This window comes from Ascaphus truei, chromosome 14 (genome assembly GCF_040206685.1).
Source record: "Ascaphus truei isolate aAscTru1 chromosome 14, aAscTru1.hap1, whole genome shotgun sequence".
NCBI lineage: Eukaryota > Metazoa > Chordata > Amphibia > Anura > Ascaphidae > Ascaphus > Ascaphus truei.
Genome location: NC_134496.1, coordinates 40,140,415 through 40,162,892, shown reverse-complemented (window position 1 = coordinate 40,162,892; position 22,478 = coordinate 40,140,415). Strand labels below are relative to the sequence as shown.

At 46.4% G+C, this 22,478-nt stretch overlaps 1 protein-coding gene across 4 annotated transcripts in view; it reads right to left on the bottom strand.

Annotated features, from left to right (window-relative positions):
• The window catches only part of SCHIP1 (schwannomin interacting protein 1), a 236,336-nt gene that overhangs the window by 46,346 nt on the left and 167,512 nt on the right, over nt 1–22,478 (bottom strand). For 2 of the 4 annotated variants that reach the window (XM_075570578.1, XM_075570579.1), the window contains one exon: nt 2,777–3,364. In XM_075570578.1, the coding sequence (XP_075426693.1) occupies nt 2,777–3,364 (588 nt within the window). Of the gene's footprint in view, nt 1–2,776; nt 3,365–5,645; nt 5,912–22,478 lie in introns of those variants that run through there. The other 2 variants (XM_075570580.1, XM_075570585.1) reach the window with 2 other exon arrangements.

The window sequence follows — 22,478 nt, the reverse complement described above, 5'->3', positions numbered from 1 at the left end:
GGCACAGGCATGGGGGTGGCACAGCGCCAATAGTTTGCGCACCCCTTGTCTAACAAATGGGAATCCTGGAATTTAAAAAAAGAGTTCTGACCTCTTCACCTTTCTCCCTTCCCAGAATCCCATGATCCATGCAAGAGAATTCTTTATTTCACTGAAATGACGGTGTCACTAACCAGATACAACGATACTTTTATTCTTAGATTAAGAAAAAGCAGATGATACTCACCTTATAATGGCTTTACAAATAAACAATCGTTAAATGTTGTATTTTCCAAAAATGTTGCATGATTTTCATTTTGGTCAGAAATCACCCCTCGATACCCATAAGTTATAACATTTATTTGGCAAATAAAATGACCACTTGTGCGCACATTCACATGTCTCAGCACCCTGCCTTTCCCCCATTATCCCTTAGCGCAGCAGTTCCCAAACTGGGGGGCGCGGCTGTTATAGAGGTCCCGCACTCTCCCCCCAGGCATTTAAATTAAATGCCTGGGGGACCACGTGAGGCCTCTATAATACATTTACCATCCCGCGACGCGTCGTCCTGGTAACCCGGTGTCAAATGACGCCGCGGGGTCACGTGACGTCACGTTACCATGGCGACATGACGTCACACGACCCCGCGTTCGAGCAGAAGCGGGAGGGGGCGCGAGGCGCCGAGGAGAGCAGGCAGGGGTGCGCACTGGGAAAAGTTTGCGCATCCATGCCTTAGCATATAGTGCTTCTACTGCAGCCAGGGATTCTGGGAAATTACATGCAAATGAGTACACATTTTTCTTTATGTCCATTTTAACATGGACCCCTATAAGCTTATACCTGTCATATTACACAGCTTTTCAGCACAGCCTGGGGTTACAGAAGTGCAGAGCCAGTAATCCTACTCACAGATAGCTCTTGCGAACCTTGTGGGTGTCATTAGTGTTTGGCTTGTTATACTGAATTTGCAATGTATTGCATGTCTTTATTTATATAGCGCCAAAAGTGTACTCAGCGCTTCACAAAGAATACAGTACAGGGAATTATAATAATACAATTAGCGCAGCAAAATCAGACAATAGGAAAGGATATCCCTGCCCCGAAGAGCTTACAATCTTAGAGGTTTGAGTGGAAACTTACAGACACAGCGGGTGAGGGAATAAGTGCTGTATATGGCAGTGCTTGGTCACAATGGGTGATACGAGTGACTGAGAGTGGAAGAATAGCCACAAGTGCAGGCTATTGGGATGCTAGATTTATGGGGCGAGTTTTAAGGTTAGTCAGTATTAAATCAGAAGGTTAACACGATTTGCAGGGAAAGAGATGGCAGGGAGTCCTGGGCGAGATCAGGTGTGTATGTCTGACTTGAGGCCCAAGGGAGAGTCCCAGCAGCAGGAAGGAGTAGAGAGAGAGGGTGTGAATAGAGGACTTGTGTGGGCGTTTTTTATTGAGGGGTAAAGAAGTTGTTGGGAGAGAGGTGTATAAATAAAGGTGCAGTGGGGAGTGGGGAAGTTGAAGAGAAGTTGAAGAATCTGAAGCTGGGATAGGCTTCAACCCCACATCATATAAGGTTACAGTGGCTACAAAAGTGACAAAAAGCCTCCACCGTACAGCAAATATTTATTTACAATGTCAATGCACAACTAAAGTGATTAATAATGATCGCAGAAGTCTTGATGGGGGAAAAAAAAGTCAGCTAAAGCTGCCACAACTGTACATTGTACAATGTAACGAACCTGCTGTGAATCTATTTGTAATATGTGTATACCGTCACTTTTACAGTGAAGCGGTGTTGTAAACCACGTAACAGCTTCTTTAATATTAATACGGTAGTAACAAAAATGTTTATTACAGTGCCATATTTGCCACTGGCCAATAAGAAATAATTGAATGCAGAACATCTATTAAATGTATTGCCCAATTACAAGACCTTCTCATTTTGTACGTATAAATATACGTCTGTTTTTCGCTGTATAAAAGCAAGTGGATAACTCCTTCCTCCCAACAATAAAAGCTTCTTTTTTTCCCCCTCTATAAAAAGTTCTCTTTTACATATGATAATATTGAGTTACTTGACAATGAAGCAGGAATTATATATATCTCCCCATTTGCATGAACACATTATGGTCCTGCCATAAAACACAGATGGTGGTTTAATCCTAAAATAAAATGATTGGATGCCTACTAAAAATAACCTAGCAACATCCCTACCACTATTAATAAACCATTTCAATAGGAAAATGGTTTCTAAACCACTGGAGACTCTTAAAGATACTATATAACCACCTATTACCAATACCTAATAGCTATGGCACATTACACGAGGAGCGTGGCATTCAGACAGGGTGTGTCCCATGTTCTGAGAAAGGTGCAATCGTTTCAAGAAGTTTTTAAGAAAGATAACAATACTAAATACTCTAAAAATATATTTATTTACTTTGATTCCTGCGTAGAACTTAAGGTATATGTACGTTGAATCAAAACCATCAGCTACTTGGGAATGGCAAGGATCTTGTTTAAATCTCGCAAAATGTAAACATTACACAAGACATAGCCGGGATTCCACATCATAAAGAGGTTTGGTTAGAATCTTGGCAACAGAATTCAAAGTTTTATTGAACAGGGACAATATAACGTATTTCAAAGACGAGTGACATGCTTTGATGAAGTATCTCTCCTGAGCAACTGGTGTATATTATTTTATCTCTCTCTCTCTCATATAGAAACATATCCCACTGTAATGAAAAAGCAAATCATTTTATGTTAGAAGAAAGGAAGAAAAGGAGAAACAGCTTACCGACGTGTAGTTTGACTTGGAAAGTCTCTGGTTCCTTGACTGCTGTTCCTGGAACTGTAGCCCGGCTAGGTGCTTCTCTAAAGCATCCCAATCCATGGTGGGGAGCTGTGGTTCCTCCCTCATAAGAGTCCCTGATCCGCCAAACGAGTTCAGTGTTGCCCCCTGGGCAGAGGTATGCTGAGGTTTGGGGGGACTTTGCTTCCCTTTACTTGGGTTTTTCTCAATGATCAAGTTCCCATTTAGTTTGTGCCGATGTGAAGTGTTCCCGTTAGACACGGGGAGACCACCACCTTTCATCTCCTCAAACTCTTCGGCTAAGCTCCTGCCAGCTGCCGACCTGGCAAAGCAATTGTCCTTTGGGAAGCCGGCGTCACCACCACCACCTTCTTCTTCTTCTTCATCCTCCTCCCATTCATCGTTCACCTTGTCCACCAGAAAATCTTCCTCCTCATAATCCTCCAGAGTAGCCAGCTCCAGGCTGGGGGAAGACTTGCAGTCGGAGCAAGGAGTCACTTTGTTGGAGCTAGACTCGGAGCTGGACCGACTGCAGGCATCGCTTCCTAAATCCATGCCATCCTCTCGGTAATCCTGTGTGAGGGTGATTCACAATGACACGCAGGGAGAGGAAGGAAGGAAAGAGAGAGAGAGGAGATTAATATATTTTTTTTTGTTGCATGAAAGCCAACCACCCTCTGTCTACGCCTGCTCTGTCGAAAAAAAACATGAAGCAACTGGAAGCTGCCAGCAAGAATAACCATCCCCCGAGGCGGCACAAATAGGCAACATTCCTATCCTTCCACTCCCGGTGCTGAACTTTAGCAACACGCACAATCATGACATTAGTATTCATATTTTATATATGCTGCAGTGCTAGGAGGACAATAAAAGTACCCATTACTTTGCCGACTTCCAAACCAACAGTAATACATTTTTAAAGAACAGAGCAACTTTACGCTTATTTTGGTTAAAGCATTCGCCTACCGAAAAGTGAGCAACGAATAATTATCCCTCTGGTGCATTATGATGGGAGATTTACGAGGTTTACGTTGCTCAGTTTGCAAAATATATATATATACCGTATATATCTTTCAGATTTGTTTCAAAATTGAGCAATTTCAGGAAATCGTGCAGGGCTTTCTAGATGCTTAAAAAAAATGCAATTTTTTATCAAATTTGGAACGCTCAATGTTTTGGGCCAAATGTTACCATTTTTGCTAACTTGTTTAGTTGATTGCACATTTTGGTGACGTGACCCTGCAATTTTTGTTTTTTGTGATATTTGCCTTTTTTCTGCAATTTTGTTTATGCAGTTTTTTTTATGCAAAAAACCCCCCAGTAAATTTAGCAACAAACTAATTTGTGCAAACTTTTTAGGCATCTAATGATAATTATGCTCTTCAGCTTCCAAAAACACATAATGAATCATTCTAAATTATATTCTGTCCTCTATTAAATATTTTGTGGTTGTCTCCATGCCACGGAAAGATTTAAGTCCCAATCAAAAACATGGAGTTTAAATCTTCCCAAGCAATGGTTGAACAGACCATTAAAACTGAGAATACTGTAAGATTGACAAGGACTATAAATCCCCAAATGTACAACCTATTTATTTTTCAACATGCAAGTGAATGAGCTTCACCATCAGCTTCTTCAATTTCATAACATACTGGAAAAAAGCATGCATACACTTTTGCAGAATACATTTATGTGGAAGGCAATGCTCCCTGGAATAAACGTAATCTCTAGACATACTGGCCGGAGATTAATTTTCAGGCTGCGCTTACTCTCCATTCTCACGTTTGCAAAATCACCAAAACCCATCTCCTATTAGAACAGTCACCTAAGGGCTGGAGAAGCTCGGGAAGGTGTTGCTGGCCTGTCCGACACAGAGGGGATAAAACCTTGCAGAATACCAAGAACAGTATATTCTCATGGCTGCAAAATGTTGCTAAAGATTAGGAAACCAAAAAATGATTAGCACTGACACACACACACACACACACACACACACACACACACACACACGCTCTTGCCCTAACCCTGATGCAGCTAATATATACAATGACTGTCCAGAGACATCATTAATAATAATATATTTGTACACACACTTTTTAAAGATATATATCATACATACACACACATTATTAGTTTGTGCTATGCTATACTTGTTTACATACAGTAAATGCATGCATGAAGAAAACAGAGACAATTATTTACAAATATGTACAGAGCAGACAAGCTCACTGCACCCCATGGTATAGCAGGGTGACAGGGCACAGGGGGGGGGGGGAGAGGGTATAGAAGGGGGGGGATAGGGTATAGAAGGGGGGGGATAGGGTATAGAAGGGGGAAAGAGGGTATAGTATAGAAGGGGGAAAGAGGGTATAGTATAGAAGGGGGGGGAAAGAGGGTATAGAAGGGGGGGAAAGAGGGTATAGAAGGGGGGAATAGGGTATAGAAGGGGGGGAGGGTATAGAAGAAGGAAAGAGGGTATAGCATAGAAGGGGAGGGAAAGAGGGTATAGAAGGGGGGAAGAGGGTATAGAAGGGGGAGGGAAGAGGGTATAGAAGGGGGAGGGAAGAGGGTATAGAAGGGGGAGGGAAGAGGGTATAGAAGGAGGAAGAGGGTATAGAAGGGGGAAGAGGGTATAGAAGGGAGGGAAAGAGGGTATAGAAGGGGGGGGAGAGGGTATAGAAGGGGGAAGAGGGTATAGAAGGGGGAAGAGGGTATAGAAGGGGGAAAGAGGGTATAGAAGGGGGAAAGAGGGTATAGAAGGGGGAAAGAGGGTATAGAAGGGGGGGGAGAGGGTAATTGGTAATCTCATTATCTGTGCATTACATGATGTGTTGCCCACACTAACCCCTCATACCTGCTGCACGGAGCCTTGTAAACCTCTTATCCCAGACCCGGCTCCCTCTCCTAACTCCCTGGCAGGGGGGGGGGAGGGGGGATCCCAAGCTCGCCACTGGCACCGCCCGGCACACACACACTGCTCCCCGGCTCCGGATCCTCCCCCACTCCCAGCCAGCAGCCGCCGGTCACTGCATCACACTGTGCCGGGGACAGGGACTCCGGAGGGTTACATGTCCCGGGGACACGGATATCTGCTGCTGGAGCTGTGCGTGTCACTGTGTGTGCTCCCCCTGGCGGCAAGGGTGCAGAACAGCAAGGCACGCCCTCCACTTCCATACACACAAAGCCCTATTCATTTGTATGGGATGGGGGGGGCAGCACTGCTACATTTAGATACATTGTATACAGAGAGTTTCCCCGGCATCCTCAGACATGCAAGGTAGTTAATACAAGTGGGGGGTGGGGTGGGGTGGAAGGAACAGGGTATTTACATATCTGTGCTCCACATATACTATTAGGCTTATATAAAAAAAAGAAAGAAAAAGCTATCAGAATCGCATAGAGCTGGGGGCTCAACTCTGGTCCCGAAGGGCCACCAACAGGTCAGGTTTTCAGGATATCCCAGCTTCAGCACAGGTGACTCAATCTAAGGCTGCGTCCCGGCTGGCGCTGAGCGTGCTGTGCGCTCGGCGCTTTCCATCTTTTCTTCTTGTACTTGTAATGTAGACGTCCCCGCTCGCGCAGCGTGCGCATGCGGGGTCACGCACGCTCTGGCGCTTGAGACAAAAAAAGTGACTTTCAAGCGCGCTCAACATTTCCCCAATGCCCCCCCCCCCCCCCGAAATAGACAGGACACCGGGTGCTCATGCTTAGAGAGTTGGTGACGACACCACTCTCAAGCATGAGCGCGGTCAATGCCAGCGGGGACGCAGCCCAAGACTGAGCCTCTGATTGAGCCACCTGAGCTGAAGCGAGACACAATAAAGAACTTGCGGGGTGCTAAGGACCAATATACAGACACATAAAAGATTTGTAAAAAGATGCTCTCATATAGCGAACCGTGGGAGTGTATTCAAAAGATATTGGACAGGTACTCGGTGTAGCATACTGGTTCGGCAAACTAACACTTAATGAAGGTGATGTATAAAGACAGTCCAGAAACCGTAGCATGTAGAATCACTCATAACATACCTAAAGCCCAATAATAAACTGGGAACACACAAAGCAAATAAACTCACTGGTATGTTGCAACGTCCACGTGTATGTCCCTGGTTCCAAAGGTTCTTAGTGTGCCTCCGTTGTGGTAGATCAAGGATAAAGAGAGGAAGGGCTAACAATACCTTGCCAAAGCGCTTAGGTGTGAAACGCGTTGGTAGGGCGACACCATAGCTATCCTTTTTCATATGACCAATAAATAATTGAATTTTTATGGAATATGCACTTTTCCTCGTTTTTTCTTAACCATGGATGTCTATGAGTAGTGCTCTGTTATCCCTTCCTCTCTCTATCCTTGAGCTGAAGCAGGGACTGATTGAGCCACCTGTGCTCAAGCAGGGATATCCTGAAAACCTGACTTCTTATGGGAGGGCTTGAGGACTGGTGTTGAACACCCCTGACAGAGAATTCCCATCAGCCAAAGGGAAAACTCACAAAACAGGAGAGCTAGAGAAAAAGCAGGTCAGAGCACCCCAGGACACATCAGTCTCTACTACAAGAATCCTCCATCAGAAAACACAATCATATATTCTGTATACAGCAATGTAGTTAGCAGCCTGTGTTCAATATAGGGTGAGCTCTTTTACTTAGTTCTGATAGTTACGGACAGAGGCACAGGAGGGAAGAATAAATACAACTAATAGCAAAAAATAAAAAGGTATTTATCATCAATAAAAAATAAGCTGACACGAGTCAAAAAAATATTCTTGTCAAACAGTTCTTTCTCTCTCATATAGAGATATACAGGGGTTGGGGGACGTTTTTAAGACAAAAAGGCCCTTCTCCTGGCCACTCACACCAACCCAAACGTTTGCGGTACTTCCCTTGTGAGAGGAGAATTCACTTCAAAATACCCCCGCAATCAAGGGTCAGATTAAAGTCAAAATCCCCACGAGCTCTGTTGGGGATCTTTGCAGTCTGGGGTGTTTGTTACAATGTCCTCCTGTGTCTACACATGTTCTGCTTCCAACAGGGGTTTTGGATAGAGTGCTTACATGATGACATCATCACAAAACTACAGCAAGTCAGAGGGGACCTGGCGTTGCCATGGAGACCAGATACACCGCTCCCTGGGTTCTGGAGTCCGCGTTTGTGCAAAGGATTTCAGTCCGGGGGGTGAGCCCAACAAACAGGCCCCAGAACCAGGCGGCCCACACACCAGATACATGCACCGCACACAGAGGCGCACAACAGATACACACACAACACACACAGATGCGCCCACCAGATACACGCACACAACATATACACAGAGGCGCACACCAGATACACACACACACCAGAGTCACACACACCATACACATACACCACGCACAGAGGCGCACACCAGATACACACACACACCATACACAGAGGCGCACACCAGATACACACACACACCACACACAGAGGCGCACACCACACACAGAGGCGCACACCAGATACACACACAGACACACACACACACACCATACACAGAGTCACACGCCAGATACACACACAGACACACACACACACACCACACACAGAGTCGCACGCCAGATACACATACAACATACAGTTTCGCACATCAGATACACACACCATACACAGAGTCGCACACCAGATACACGCACCACACACAGATGCGCACACCAGATACACGCACCATACACAGATACACACACATGCACACACACAAGATACATGCACCATTCACAGATACACCAGATACAAGCACCACACACAGATGCACACACCAGATACACACACACCAGATACATGCACCACACACAGATGCACACACCAGATACACACACACCAGATACACGCACCATACACAGATGCTGTTTGATAGCAATATTATTCTATCTAGTCAGGGTTTTTTATTGAGGATCAGTACTCCTGTGCCTCTGTCTCTAACTATCAGCTTGTGTGTAGAAGGGCTCACATTAAATTGAACACAGGCTGCTGATTACATTGCTGCCATACACAATATTGCTTTTTTCCTGATTGAGGATTCTTGTAATAGAGACTGATGTGTCCTGGGGAGCGCTGACCTGCTTTTTCTCTAGCCCTCCTGTTTTGTGAGTTTTCCCTTCAGGTGATGGGGACGCTCTACGCCAGGGGTGGGTAACTCCAGTTCTCAATGGCCACCAACAGGCTAGGTATTAGGGATTACCTTGTTTCAGCAGACTGCGCCACTGATTGAGCCATTTGTGCTGAAGAAGGGATATCCCTAATACCTGGCCTGTTGGTAGCCATTGAGGACTGGAGTTGCCCACCCCTGCTCTATGCGATTCTTATAGCTTTACTTTTTACAAGACTGACATTGGTTTGTAATATTTGATGTGGAATTTTATGATCTATACACATTGTGTAAATACACTTCTCCTATTTTCACTATTATTGACTACTTTGCATTTTAGAGAATGCAGCAATCCTCTTGACCACTATTCCAGACTCATAGGGAAAGGCCATTATTCCCGTACACCTAACCACTTCATGTGCCGTCTATACTATATACCAATGTTGTGCTGCCTGACCCTTCCTCCATTCATATACATTGTGGCCCATATAACTATGCAGTGCTATGCCAGAACATCTTATGGCCCATTCGTTTGGATCATAAAGTGGCATCTGGCGCCGAAGGGGTCTTATAACATAGTACTACTTAGGCAATATGAGCCTAAATGTTGTTTTTATTTAGTATTTTACTTTTATTGATATGCTGCCCTACACCTATCCTTGTTTGTCTTCATGAAATGGAAGAGCTTCACAAGGTGCAAGACGGACTGAATCCGTCTGCTCACCAGCCATCTCTGGGTAATTCAATACAATGTTTCTACTAATGTCCCTAGAACAAGTTCTATCCGCTCAATGCAAGTCAATGGAAGAGGAAGACATACAAGTAACTCACATTTTCCTAGCAAAGCTGTGCATAAACCAACATCACTGACAGCGAGGAGGCGGCTTCACAGCACATTCAATAAGAGTAGTGAAAATGTAGTTCCTGTACACCTAATTGGGGTAATAGTTTGGGGCAATTGAAATGTGCAACATGTAAAAGATCCCTTATACTTTCCCTTACCGTCTGTGTGACGTGTTAGGAGATTTTCAGTGAAGTTTCTTGCTTCAGGGTGGGTCCCCAGTCAGCACTCTGGCACGCGCGCCCGGCGGGGGGGGCGGCGCGTACACAGCGCTACACCGCAATCTGCGGTCTGAGGGAAGGTTTGCGACTGGACGTCCGTCACCTGCCTGAAAACCTGTCGTGCACCACTGGGGAAAGGTGCGCGACAGGGTACTAACTGGGACCGGCCTGACTGGGGGAGCGGAGGTTGAACGAACAGCGTGCGCTGTAGCAGTCACTGGGACCGCAGCCTCAGACACACATTCCGGGATATACTGTGGACTGTATGTAGGGGCTTCATTTTGGGACCAGGCACAGAGCTCTTATGGGAAGTAGGATATATACTGGGATCCTGCCTCAGTGGTGCCATATCTGGCTCACACATGGTATATTTAAGAAACTTGTTTTGTGCTGATGGGATTAATCTCTGGTGGAAAATTACAGTCATGGAAAGACATTGCAAGTCAATGAACCAGTTTGCCAGCAGCACAGAAGAGCTGGAAGGGAACTCAGAGCTTCTTGTTGAAATCTAGAGTGGGGGGAGAATGACCAAATATCCTCGTCAGCCCAGTATCCCTCAGAAATGTAAGCAGGGCCAAATAGGAGCAAATCACGCGCACACATTGGTGTCTATGTATGTATGTCTTTATTTATAAAGCGCCAAAAGTGTATTCAGCGCTTCACAAAGAATACAGTACGGGGAATTATAATAATACAATAAGCGCAGTAAAATCAGACAATAGAAAACGAAATCCCTGCCCCGAAGAGCTTACAATCTAAGTGGCATGATGGGAGACTTAGGCTGGGGGCATGGTGCCACAGACTGTGCGGAGGCGTCAGGACGCTGAGCGATCAGATTGCCTTAACGCAGTGATTGCGTCCATGCGGCGTGCGGGCGCGCGTTGCACAAGAAATCAGTTGAAACTGATTTCTTGGCGAGATAGGCCGGTCACGTGAGTGCAGCTCCGTGACGCCCCTAGGCACGCCCCTTACGGTGCAGCATGGCACATCTCCACTGGCCGCAAAACGCAACCGCTTCACGCAGGTGACGTCACGGCCACGCACATGCCTCTGCACAGGTGAAGGCACCATGGCCCCAGCCTTACAGAGACAGCGTGTGAGGGAATAAGTGCAATAGATGGCAGTGCTTGGCCACAATGGGTGGTAGGAGTGACTGAGCGTGGGAGAATAGCCACGAGTGCAGGCTATTGGGATGCTTGGTTTGTGGGGCGAGCTTTAAGGTTAGTCAGTATTAAATCAGAAGGTTAACACCATTTACAGGGGAAGAGATGGAAGGGAGGCGTGGATGAGATCAGGAGTGTATGTCTGGGACTTGGTCTATGGATCAATACCGAGGCATTTTCATCCTGCACCTATGTATAGAAGTACTTTGCTCCAATGTTTCCACGTCTGCCCCAGCTTGCGACTTGGGGTGTGTTAGTAGGATGAGTTAGGGATATATTACATGGTGCACATACTTGCTGGTGGACACAAAATAGCAGCCGGGTCAGTGCTTTCTCTGGCGGTCAGTATAAAGTTGAAATGTCACGCGACCTTGTATCGATATTTGTCTATTTTTCCTGTATCAAAACCAGCAACACCACCACCAAAAAAACTGCTGTTGGGCATGTCTCGAAAGTTGGGGGACCACAGATTACGTACAAGGGCTCCCCCTTCTCCCTCCTAACAGGTACAGATATGTGTGTGTGTGTGTGTGTGTGTGTGTGTATATATATATATATATATATATTTTGCTTGTGAGACGAGGTCTGCCCTTTTCAAACAAGAAGTGGATTTAAAAACATATAAAGGAGTAAAGGTTAGAAAAGTGCAGTATGTGCAAGAATTGAATGACACATGTTATAGGGTGACCATTCGTACCGGTTTTACCGGGACAGTCCCGTTTTTTTGTGTCCTGTCCCGGTTTTAAGTCGTCCCGGTTTTTGTCCCTGGTCCCGGTATTGCGAATGCGGCGGCCGGTAAGTATTTTCTATGTGTGTGTGTGTGAATGCGGGACTGAATGAAGGAGAATGCCGGGGGCGGGACATAGAATGCCGCCGGGCAGCAGGGGATTGGATGGAGGATGCGGGGGCGGGGCTTTGAATACCGGGCCGCAGGGGATTGGCTTAAGGTAAGAGGATGCGGGGGCAGGACTTTGCCAAAAAAAGCAGTCGCAGGGGCGACCGTCTGTCTGCACGCTCTCCCCGGCTCTCCCTCCCCCCAGCACTCCGGCCCTGGGTCACCGGTTCGCCCTTCGGTCCCGGCACTCCCCCTGGTCCCCGGCACTCTGGCCCTCCCCCTCGGTCCTCCTTCCGGTCCCGGCCCTCCCCCCCCGGTCCCCGGCTCTCCCCCCCCGGTCCCCGGCTCTCCTTCCGGTCCCGGCACTCCCCCCGGTCCCTGGCTGTCCCTCCCTCCGGACCGGCACCCCAGCCGCTCGCTAGCAGTGCGGCACCTCCGGTGCCTACTGTTAGTGAGCGCGTGCCAGAGCTTGCCGCCTCCTACCTGAACCCGCCTCCGCAGCCACCTCCGCCGAACCCCAGCCGCCTGAGGTAGGCATATGGGGGAGATGCAGGGGGGGGGAGATGCAGGGGGGGGGAGATGCAGGGGGGTGGGGGAAATGGGAGATGCAGGGGGGGGAGACACATGGGAGATAGGAGGGGGGGAGACACATGGGAGATGCAGGTGGGGGGAGATACACATGGGAGATGCAGGTGGGGGGAGATACACATGGGAGATGCAGGTGGGGGGAGATACACATGGGAGATGCAGGTGGGGGGAGATACACATGGGAGATGCAGGTGGGGGGAGATACACATGGGAGATGCAGGTGGGGGAGATACACATGGGAGATGCAGGTGGGGGGAGATACACATGGGAGATGCAGGTGGGGGGAGATACACATGGGAGATGCAGGGGTGGGGGGAGATACACATGGGAGATGCAGGGGTGGGGGGAGATACACATGGGAGATGCAGGGGTGGGGGGAGATACACATGAGAGATGCAGGGGTGGGGGGAGATACACATGGGAGATGCAGGGGTGGGGGGAGATACACATGGGAGATGCGGGGGTGGGGGGGAGATACACATGGGAGATGCAGGGGTGGGGGGAGATACACATGGGAGATGCAGGGGTGGGGGGAGATACACATGGGAGATGCAGGGGTGGGGGGAGATACACATGGGAGATGCAGGGGTGGGGGGAGATACACATGGGAGATGCAGGGGTGGGGGGAGATACACATGGGAGATGCAGGGGTGGGGGGAGATACACATGGGAGATGCAGGGGTGGGGGGAGATACACATGGGAGATGCAGGGGTGGGGGGAGATACACATGGGAGATGCAGGGGTGGGGGGAGATACACATGGGAGATGCAGGGGTGGGGGGAGATACACATGGGAGATGCAGGGGTGGGGGGAGATACACATGGGAGATGCAGGGGTGGGGGGAGATACACATGGGAGATGCAGGGGTGGGGGGAGATACACATGGGAGATGCAGGGGTGGGGGGAGATACACATGGGAGATGCAGGGGTGGGGGGAGATACACATGGGAGATGCAGGGGTGGGGGGAGATACACATGGGAGATGCAGGTGGGGGGGAGATACACATGGGAGATGCAGGTGGGGGGAGATACACATGGGAGATGCAGGGGTGGGGGGAGATACACATGGGAGATGCAGGGGTGGGGGGAGATACACATGGGAGATGCAGGGGTGGGGGGAGATACACATGGGAGATGCAGGGGTGGGGGGAGATACACATGGGAGATGCAGGTGGGGGGGAGATACACATGGGAGATGCAGGTGGGGGGAGATACACATGGGGGAGATACACATGGGAGATGCAGGGGTGGGGGGAGATACACATGGGAGATGCAGGGGTGGGGGGAGATACACATGGGAGATGCAGGGGTGGGGGGAGATACACATGGGAGATGCAGGGGTGGGGGGAGATACACATGGGAGATGCAGGGGTGGGGGGAGATACACATGGGAGATGCAGGGGTGGGGGGAGATACACATGGGAGATGCAGGGGAGGGGGACACATGGGAGATGCAGGGGAGGGGGGAGAAAGATGGGAGATGCGGGGGGTGGGTATATGGGGATGATGATGATGATTTTACCTGTGCGGCCCAATTTTTTAAAAAATATGTATGAGGGCGGCGAGGGTCTTTTTAATATGTATTGGCGGGGCAGGTATTTTTATTATGTATTGCGGGGTTTTTGGTATGTATTTTGTGGGGGGATTGTGTGAGCAGAGTGTGGTAATTGATGTAAGGTAGGGGCAAGTGAGAGGGGGAGTAAGACACAGGCGAGATAAATACATGCGAGGCGGGAGGGGGGGAAAGTGAGTGAGACGGAGGGGAGATAAATACATGCGAGGCGGGAGGGGGGGAGAGTGAGTGAGACGGAGGGGAGATAAATACATGCGAGGCGGGAGGGGGGGAGAGTGAGTGAGACGGAGGGGAGAGAGAAATTCATGGGTACAGGGTGGGAAATGGAGGTGGCACATGAGGTGTGAAATTAACCTATGGCCGCGCTTATAGTGCGCGAGACAGATGATGTCACCCGTCGCCGCTAGCGAAAGTTGTAATTCGGTTTCCGGCGACGTCGCGGGCGACCAGGTCTTTGATTGGTTTAGAGGCTGTTACATGTGGCGACAGCCTCTGAAAAATCAAATTTGGCCGGCTTCAGAAATTTTTGCCGCCAGCGTCGCGTCGCGCTTACTATAAGCGCACGCGATGGCGACAATACATTTGTTTTGCTGCGACGTCGCGTCGCCGGCACTATAAGCACAGCCTAAGGTTGCACTTATAGTGCTGACGTCATGCTGTGGTCACTGGAAAAATCAAACTGAAGTGACTTCCAGCGATTTCCAAGTTGACATGACAACGGGATGCATTATGGTGACGAGGCATCACTTGATGCCACATTGTCATGGCAACATGTCACCGCCTGACGTTGGTGTCTTGTTGTCATGGCAACGGGGGGGGCGTGACGTTCATTGTTTTATTAATAATTTTTTTAAGTGTCCCGGTTTTTCATTTTAAAAATCTGGTCACCCTACACATGTACCATGTTATAAGGTGAGAAGGATAACCGCTGCAAAACATATTAACCCAACATTGCCTGCAGGCCACACTACTCCACAGTGAGAAGCAGTAACTTAGCCTGGATGTGTACGAAACATCCAAATGAAAGTGTGTGAATGCTGCATAACATATATACATACTACATAATAAATGAAACCCAGTCATTTATTATCAATACATATTAAGTGCTGCTGCGCCATACGTTACCTTACTGTGCTGATAGACACCTTATAGCCAATTCAAGAGAGAAGACAATAAAGTGTCTTCCAACTTCAGAAGGTGTGTTGTGGCATAGCACTGCTTAATAAACATGGTCCTAACTGACTTTGTGTAAATTGAGAGCCCTAATGACGTTCAGTGGCATTAACGAGGGCTGACACGCTGGAAATCCTTCTGATGTTTACTGAATGTCATGCGGCCTCAGCTGTAAGTGAGCTGCGATTAGAACTGGAGAGAGGAGACTTACTCGTCCTGACCTGATATCAGGGCTGAGTTGAGGGCCTCGGGCCATACGACTGCAAAACAAGTTTTGAGTTATCCTGGTGCTGTCTTGTTCATGGCGCTCTGGTGCTACGGATGTGCCAGCAAAGCAAGTTTTAAATGAAGCCGTTTGTCTCCATATTGTGTATTGTCTGTACAGTATGCTACAAACACAGGAACATAGAATTTGACACAAGATAAGAACTCTTGGCCCAAGTCTGACCATTTCCATGTTTGCGTAGCCCATAGGTGGCCAACTACAGTCCTCAAGGGTCACCAACAGGTCGGGTGTTCAGGATATCCCTGCTTCAGCACAGGTGGCTCAATCAGTGGCTCAGTCAAATTGAGCCACCTGTGCTGAAGCAGGGATATCCGGAAAACCTGATAGTGGCCCTTGAGGACTGGAGTTGGCTACCCCTGATGTAGACAAAATATCTTGAAGACGTAATAAAAGGATTGATCTACCATTTAATTACCAATTTTCAGATGCTTCGCACTGCCAGAATCTCAAAAAGGAGGAACCCTAATCTGCTGCAATTTATAACATATATTACATATGCCGAGGCTGTTTCCAAATACAGAGCAGTGCATATAAACACTCGTTCTTCTCTACATTAATCATAGACCCCCTTTGCCTTCTTTCAGCGGTTCTTTCTTCTGTTTATGCGTAGCCCTGCAAGAGATATCGCCATATATATATTTTTTAATCTTTTACGAGTGTAACGTTCTATCATCTCAAAGCAGAAATTCTGCCAATTTCACCTACCTTTTTTTCTTTTTCTTAATTATATTTTTTTTATATATACAGGATTTGATCTGGGGAATTCTCCCCCAGGCTAAACAGCTCAATTTTAAGCTCGGGTGAACCTCTGGTTACCGAGATATTTACCGGTGTACTTACAGTGTTATCCCTAGACATTTAAAGGGCCATCCAAAAGGAAGCAGCAATGGATGACATTGTGGCTTTCTAGTGGCCTACAGGATCCTTGAGACTTGCCAGCCGTATTGAACTCCCACAGACCACAGCTCTTTAAACATTGGGACCTTCTATTAGATCTCTTTGCGATTGTTTGTTTCTTTTTAGAGCTCCTAAAACAAAGCACCAATACAGTAGTCTAAAAACTCATTTTCTGCTAATTTTGTGAATGTCATTATGTACAGAAATGATGGTTGGGGAAATTAGCAGCTATTTTTTTAAATCCTAAAGGTCGTACAGGTAGAAATCACTTTATATAAAGCCTTTTAACAGACTACATCACAAAATTGTATATATGAACAGTATATATTTCAACCACACATTTAATAAGTTATGATGGGTAAAAAAAAAAGTGACAGCAAAACCTGCACCGTACAGTGTACAGTAAATAAAAATATCACTTGTGAGCAGATTCACATATCTCAGACAGGTCTGCAGCCCTGCCTTTCCCCATTATCTCTTAGGCTAAGATCATACTGTGTGCTTGAGAGCGTGCCCGACGCTCAAGCGATCTCTGCTCATACTGATTCAGGCGATGGGGGGGAGGGGGGAGGAGATGTGGCTATGATGTCACAGAGCTGGTTCGCCGTGATTGGCTGAACCGCTCCCGTGACACGACATTCTTTGTCTTTTCAAAACGTGGTCGTGCCATCACGCTCTGTCGTGCGCGCACTAGGGGCGGTCTCTAAGGATCCTGCAATTTGTACTTAGCGTGTACGGAAGCGCCCTCGCACCCAGTATGATCCCAGCCTCAGCATACAGTGCTTCATTGCAGCAAGGGATTCTGGGAAATTACATGCAAATGAGCGCTCTATGGAGTGTCTTGTATCGAAACGTTGATATGTTCAAATAAATTATTTTTGTTCTTTAATACAAGACCCGGTGTGCCTGCTATCTGTACTTATTTTTGTTGCACTATGCACCCAGACACTTATTGATTCTTTTAGTGGAGTGCCACTACATCCCATGGTGTATGTGCATGTGTATATATGTATGTAAATGTAATTGAAAGCAGTTACAGAAACATGAGTAGCATGCCCAGGTACAAAACAGGGATCAGTTAAACAGCAGGAACGGCTAGCACTCTGAAGGCCTTTTAAAATATGGAAATCAATGTATCACATGATCAATGTTTTGATCTCAGTTCGGTCCAAATTGGGGACAAAACGTTGATCCTGTAATAAATCGATTATCATCTTTCCAAAGAACTTCGGAGTGTGGGCGTGTTCCCTTTGTGAGACGAAACGTCGGGTAACCATGTTATGGATGAATCAACATCTTTAAGCATTTTTCTTGAGTCCAGTGCTGATAATATGATTACCTAGTTGTAAATCTTTTTCTATACATGTTAAAAAAAAAAAAAAAAAAAAGATACTTTACTCAAATAAAAAAAAGGTCATTTAATCCATATCCACAGTATCCAACGCTTCAGAGGCATCTCAGGGCTGTCTCTCCTTCCCCGGTCATTTAATTTTGGTGAAGTATCGTTTTTCTATACTATCTATGGCGTGTGCACTTGTCAATTGTGAGCTAATTTTTTTGTATATTTGGTGTGCTTTAACTTCCCCTTTTTCTAATATATATATATATATATATATATATATATATATATATATATATATATATAATCAAAAAATGAATAGACGGTACCGTTCTGTGGCTAACGAAATGCTTTTATTTGTGCGAGCTTTCGAGATACACTGATCTCTTCTTCCGGCGATGTTACAATGAATGAAGCAAGGATTACTTCAAAACAGTGTCTCTTGGACACTGTCATCTATTTTTTTTTTTTTTTTTTGATTATATATATATATATATATATATTGTGACAGAAACCAGGGGATGGTAATAAATTCCATATATAGGGCTCCCAGGATACTGAACAGCTTCTATCCTGTTTAGGCTAGAAAGTGCAGCCTTAGAATGCATGCACTCCATCCCACAGTTTGGCAAGTGCTGGAACTGAGGGGTGAGGGATCCAGACCAGAGTTTGTCTGCTGCCTGATTTTCTGTCACCTGTCCTGCTAGGTGGAAATCAGGTATGTAAGGCTGATTTCCTGGTTCCTCTCACCTCTCCCCAAGAGACTGGAGGCAGGAAGGCTGCTGGAAGCAGAGAGCGGAAAAGCCTCTCCCCAAACAGGTTAAATCATTTTGTACCTTTATCAAATTGCAAAGTTCCTTATTTTGGTTTGTTGGAAGCGGATAAGCCACCCCAATCCCAGTTAGGGTAAACCTCAGTTAAGTTATTGCTCAGGTGAGCAGGCTTTTGTTTTGCTTGTGTTTCTTTTGTATGCAGTGTGGCAGTCTCAGTGCCTGGGACTGAATAAACCAGGCAGTAGCCTGTTTAAAGGAACAGCACGTTACGCCTCGTCATTTAACCTACCCTAAAAGACCGTGTTCTAACAGTCCTGGACAGACGGCGGAGCCCCGGAGTAAGCCGTTTGTCACAATATATATATACCGTATTTCCTCGATTGTAAGACGCCTTCGACTGTAAGATGCACCATCGATTTGGCATTTACAATCGAGGAAAATTACTTCTCACTTAACATGTTTCAGGAGAGGTTCCACGTCAGCAGAGGATGAAGCGGGCAGCGGCTACAGGACAGGTCACACGTCTGCAGATGGTTGAAGATGGACAGCGGGCGGGACTGCGGCTGGACAGGTCCCATGTCTGCAGGTGAATGAAGATAAGAAGACAGCGGGTGGTGGCAGCGGCAGGAGATCATAATAGCAGGAGAGCCGAAAAGGAGCAGAACAAGGCATAGGGGAACATCTGGGAATGAGCACACTGTATCACCGGAAGTTGACCATCCCCAGCTGTTCCACTATGCTGCTCTGCTCCTGCTCAGATCTCCTGCTACCGCACACCCGCTGTCTTATTATCTTCATTCACCTGCAGACTTGGAACCTGTCCTGCCGCCGCCGCACTCCCGCTCGCTGTCCATCTTTAACCATCTGCAGACGTGGGACCTCACCTGCTGCCGCCACCCACCACATCCTCTGTTGACATGGGACCTCTCCTGAAACATGGTAAGTGAAAAGAGGGGGTTAGTACTGTGGACACTTTTAAAAAAAAATGAATACATCGATTCTAAGACGCACACCGATTGCAGACATTTGAAAATCGTAAAAAAGGTGCGTCTTAGAATCGAGGAAATAGGGTATATATATATTTACTGTTATTTGGGGGTAGTCCAGAGCCCTCAAATGGCATTCTTTGTTCCACTTCTCTGGTGATATTATATCGCCATCCATCACTTCAGAGACAATGGCTTACCATTGTATACTAAAGCAAGTTGCCATGTTAGCAGAGATTAATTTTCATTTGCTATGTTCCCCCTCCCTCCCCCCCCCTAATAATCAGAATGTCAAAATTATTTTACACACTGACCGACAGTGTCTGCTTATCAGGAGACTCTTTCACCATGTCGAAAAGGGATCTAAGGAATTTCCCTCCCCACTTCTCCATGTGTTCATTTACTGCGCAGTATTATCACTTAATTCTTTCTGTCATTTTAGCAGTGTCCTTGTTGTATGAATGAAGCACAGCGAGTGAGGTCTAAATTACAGTTTAATGAAGCGTGAACTCCTTTATCTTCAACATATTCTGCTGTAGAGTATTTACTGCAGTCCCTGTCTCTGGCACATCTCACCTAATAAGTATTCCCTTCCCGTATTTATTTAACAGCATCACTCCTGGGTAAATGTTCATTCATATTTATCTCATTCAACCCCATGTTGGAAATATGCAGTTAGCCTAATTTATTCATGTGACTGCCACTTTGCCTTGACATCTATGATAAAAAATGGTACCCAGCTGACCTACTGGGAGGAGAGAACGACACAGTAATTCCACAAGCATATGCAGTGTGCCTCTTTGTGAACGTTTTCATTGAAATGGATGAAGTCCTCCAACAATTAAATGCCGGAAAAAGTGTACGATGTGTACCAATGTGTGTTATAGCCAGTGCGGTCCCATTAGGTTGATTGGTGTCTGTTCCATTGAGTTTCTTTTTTCATTAGAACAGAAATGTGTGGAAAACGGAGACGTGGGCACGAGTAAAGACGCAGGCTTCGATGATCAGCGTTTTATTTTTTACTTGCTTTATAAGATCTTTTTGCCCTTTCCAACGCCACTTTCACGTAATCTAATGCTTCATTTAGGGGGTTTGTAATATTAGGCGTCCGGGAAATTAAAATGAAGCTTTCCCCAGAGCCCATGGTCATTTTAAGGTTACCATGGTGACCTCATAAACTAGAATTTAAGAGTATTTTTTTTTAACACTAGAAAAACTTTTGTTTTTTTTTGGGGGGGGGAGGGTTTAAGAGCAGGACATGCTCATGGGGAAAGATACCAGCATTATATGAGCTAACTTCATATAGGCATCTGGGGAGGGATTGCTGCTATTAGGGGTATGCCACTCCTTCCTTCCTCAAATAGTGGTGAAATGCTTATAGTGGACATTTGCTATATGTAAGAACTAATGGATTATTTATTTAAATGATAACCAAAAAAAAGACCCTATTGGATATAGTGTCTTGTGACCAGTGATGTTACTATAGGGAGATAGATAGGTGTATATATAGCTCCGGCCAATGTTCTAGAAATAGGTTCTTTAGGGTTCTGACTGGGGTCCTCACTGTGAGCCCTGTAAATAGGTTTATGTGTACCGTATTAAGACATGTCCCGTCACTGTTTATTTTATTTATTTATAAAATATTTTACCAGGAGAAGTAATACATTGAGAGTTACCTCTCGTTTTCAAGTATGTTTATGGTATCAGTTAAAAACGTGCCCTTTAAGTAAGCACCAGTAGAAAGGATCCAAAATTGTTCTCACTATTGAAAAGAAGGAAGTATGCTTTAGGAAGGAGTTCTCTGCATATTAACTCCGGAGTGTGTGTGTACCAGCCCAACCATAAGGTCCCTAGTGTAATCCTGATCACATAGGTATGGAAGAAGTATGCAGTACATAGTCGCGGGTTGCTAAACCTAAAGCCCGAAGTGTTTGCCTGAAAGGCCCAGTCGTTATGGGGTCATTACTAACTGCAGGTGTGTCCCTTACTACGGGTAACAAGTATAAGTACCTCTCCAGTGTAGGTGTGAGAGCTACCAGGGGATGAAGATAAGAGTAAGGCTACGGCCTCAGTGTTCATGGCTGCATGCACGCCGGAGCGCCTGGCGGCGTGTGCACCCGTTTCAGCCGCGATCTGTGGTCTGCGGTTGTGCTTGCAGTGAAGAGCTGAAGATCTGAAGATCCGACGGGGGGGGGGGGGCGGCACCCACCCTTTTTTAATCTGCTTATTCACACCCAGCCTGCACCTACCCAGCACCCTGAAAAGGTATGAGACCGAGCAACGCCACTGTATATAGTCAATCTGATGTGACCTCCTTTGGAGCTGGGTAAGGAGGTCACATCACTTTCAGAAGGGTTACCGAGCATATCATAATCGAGACCTTTTTTTTTAAAATCTTGCACTTTCCCTGGGCTTTGAGGTTTATCTGTGTCTGCCTCGGTATTCATAGAATCACTACAGATGAATGCAAGCTCCCTACAGCAGAACATTCTTCACCTCCTACTGCATCAGCACACATGCCCATTGTTATATGTTCTTACATTGTCTTTGACTTCCATTGTACTGTGCTGCAGAGCACGTTGGCATCTTATAAGCAAACAACAATAGGACACTGCTATGGACTTGTTAAAATGACACTTCTGTTTTACAACAGTACAAATGACTCTGATTATACCAGGATTCGTCACACTGATAATATTCAGAACTTGTATATTATACAAAATCCTTTTTAGTTGAAGTAGATTTATAGGTAGATCTGTGTATTATTTCCCCGTATAATCTTTCCTTTCTGGGGTGGAAAGCAGCAGGCTTGTGACTTGTGCAGCAGGAAGAGGGTGAGGGAGATGCAGTGGGGTATGTATGGAATGTTAGCCAGACATGCAGTGTGCTCCCCTCCCCTGCAAAGCAGCTG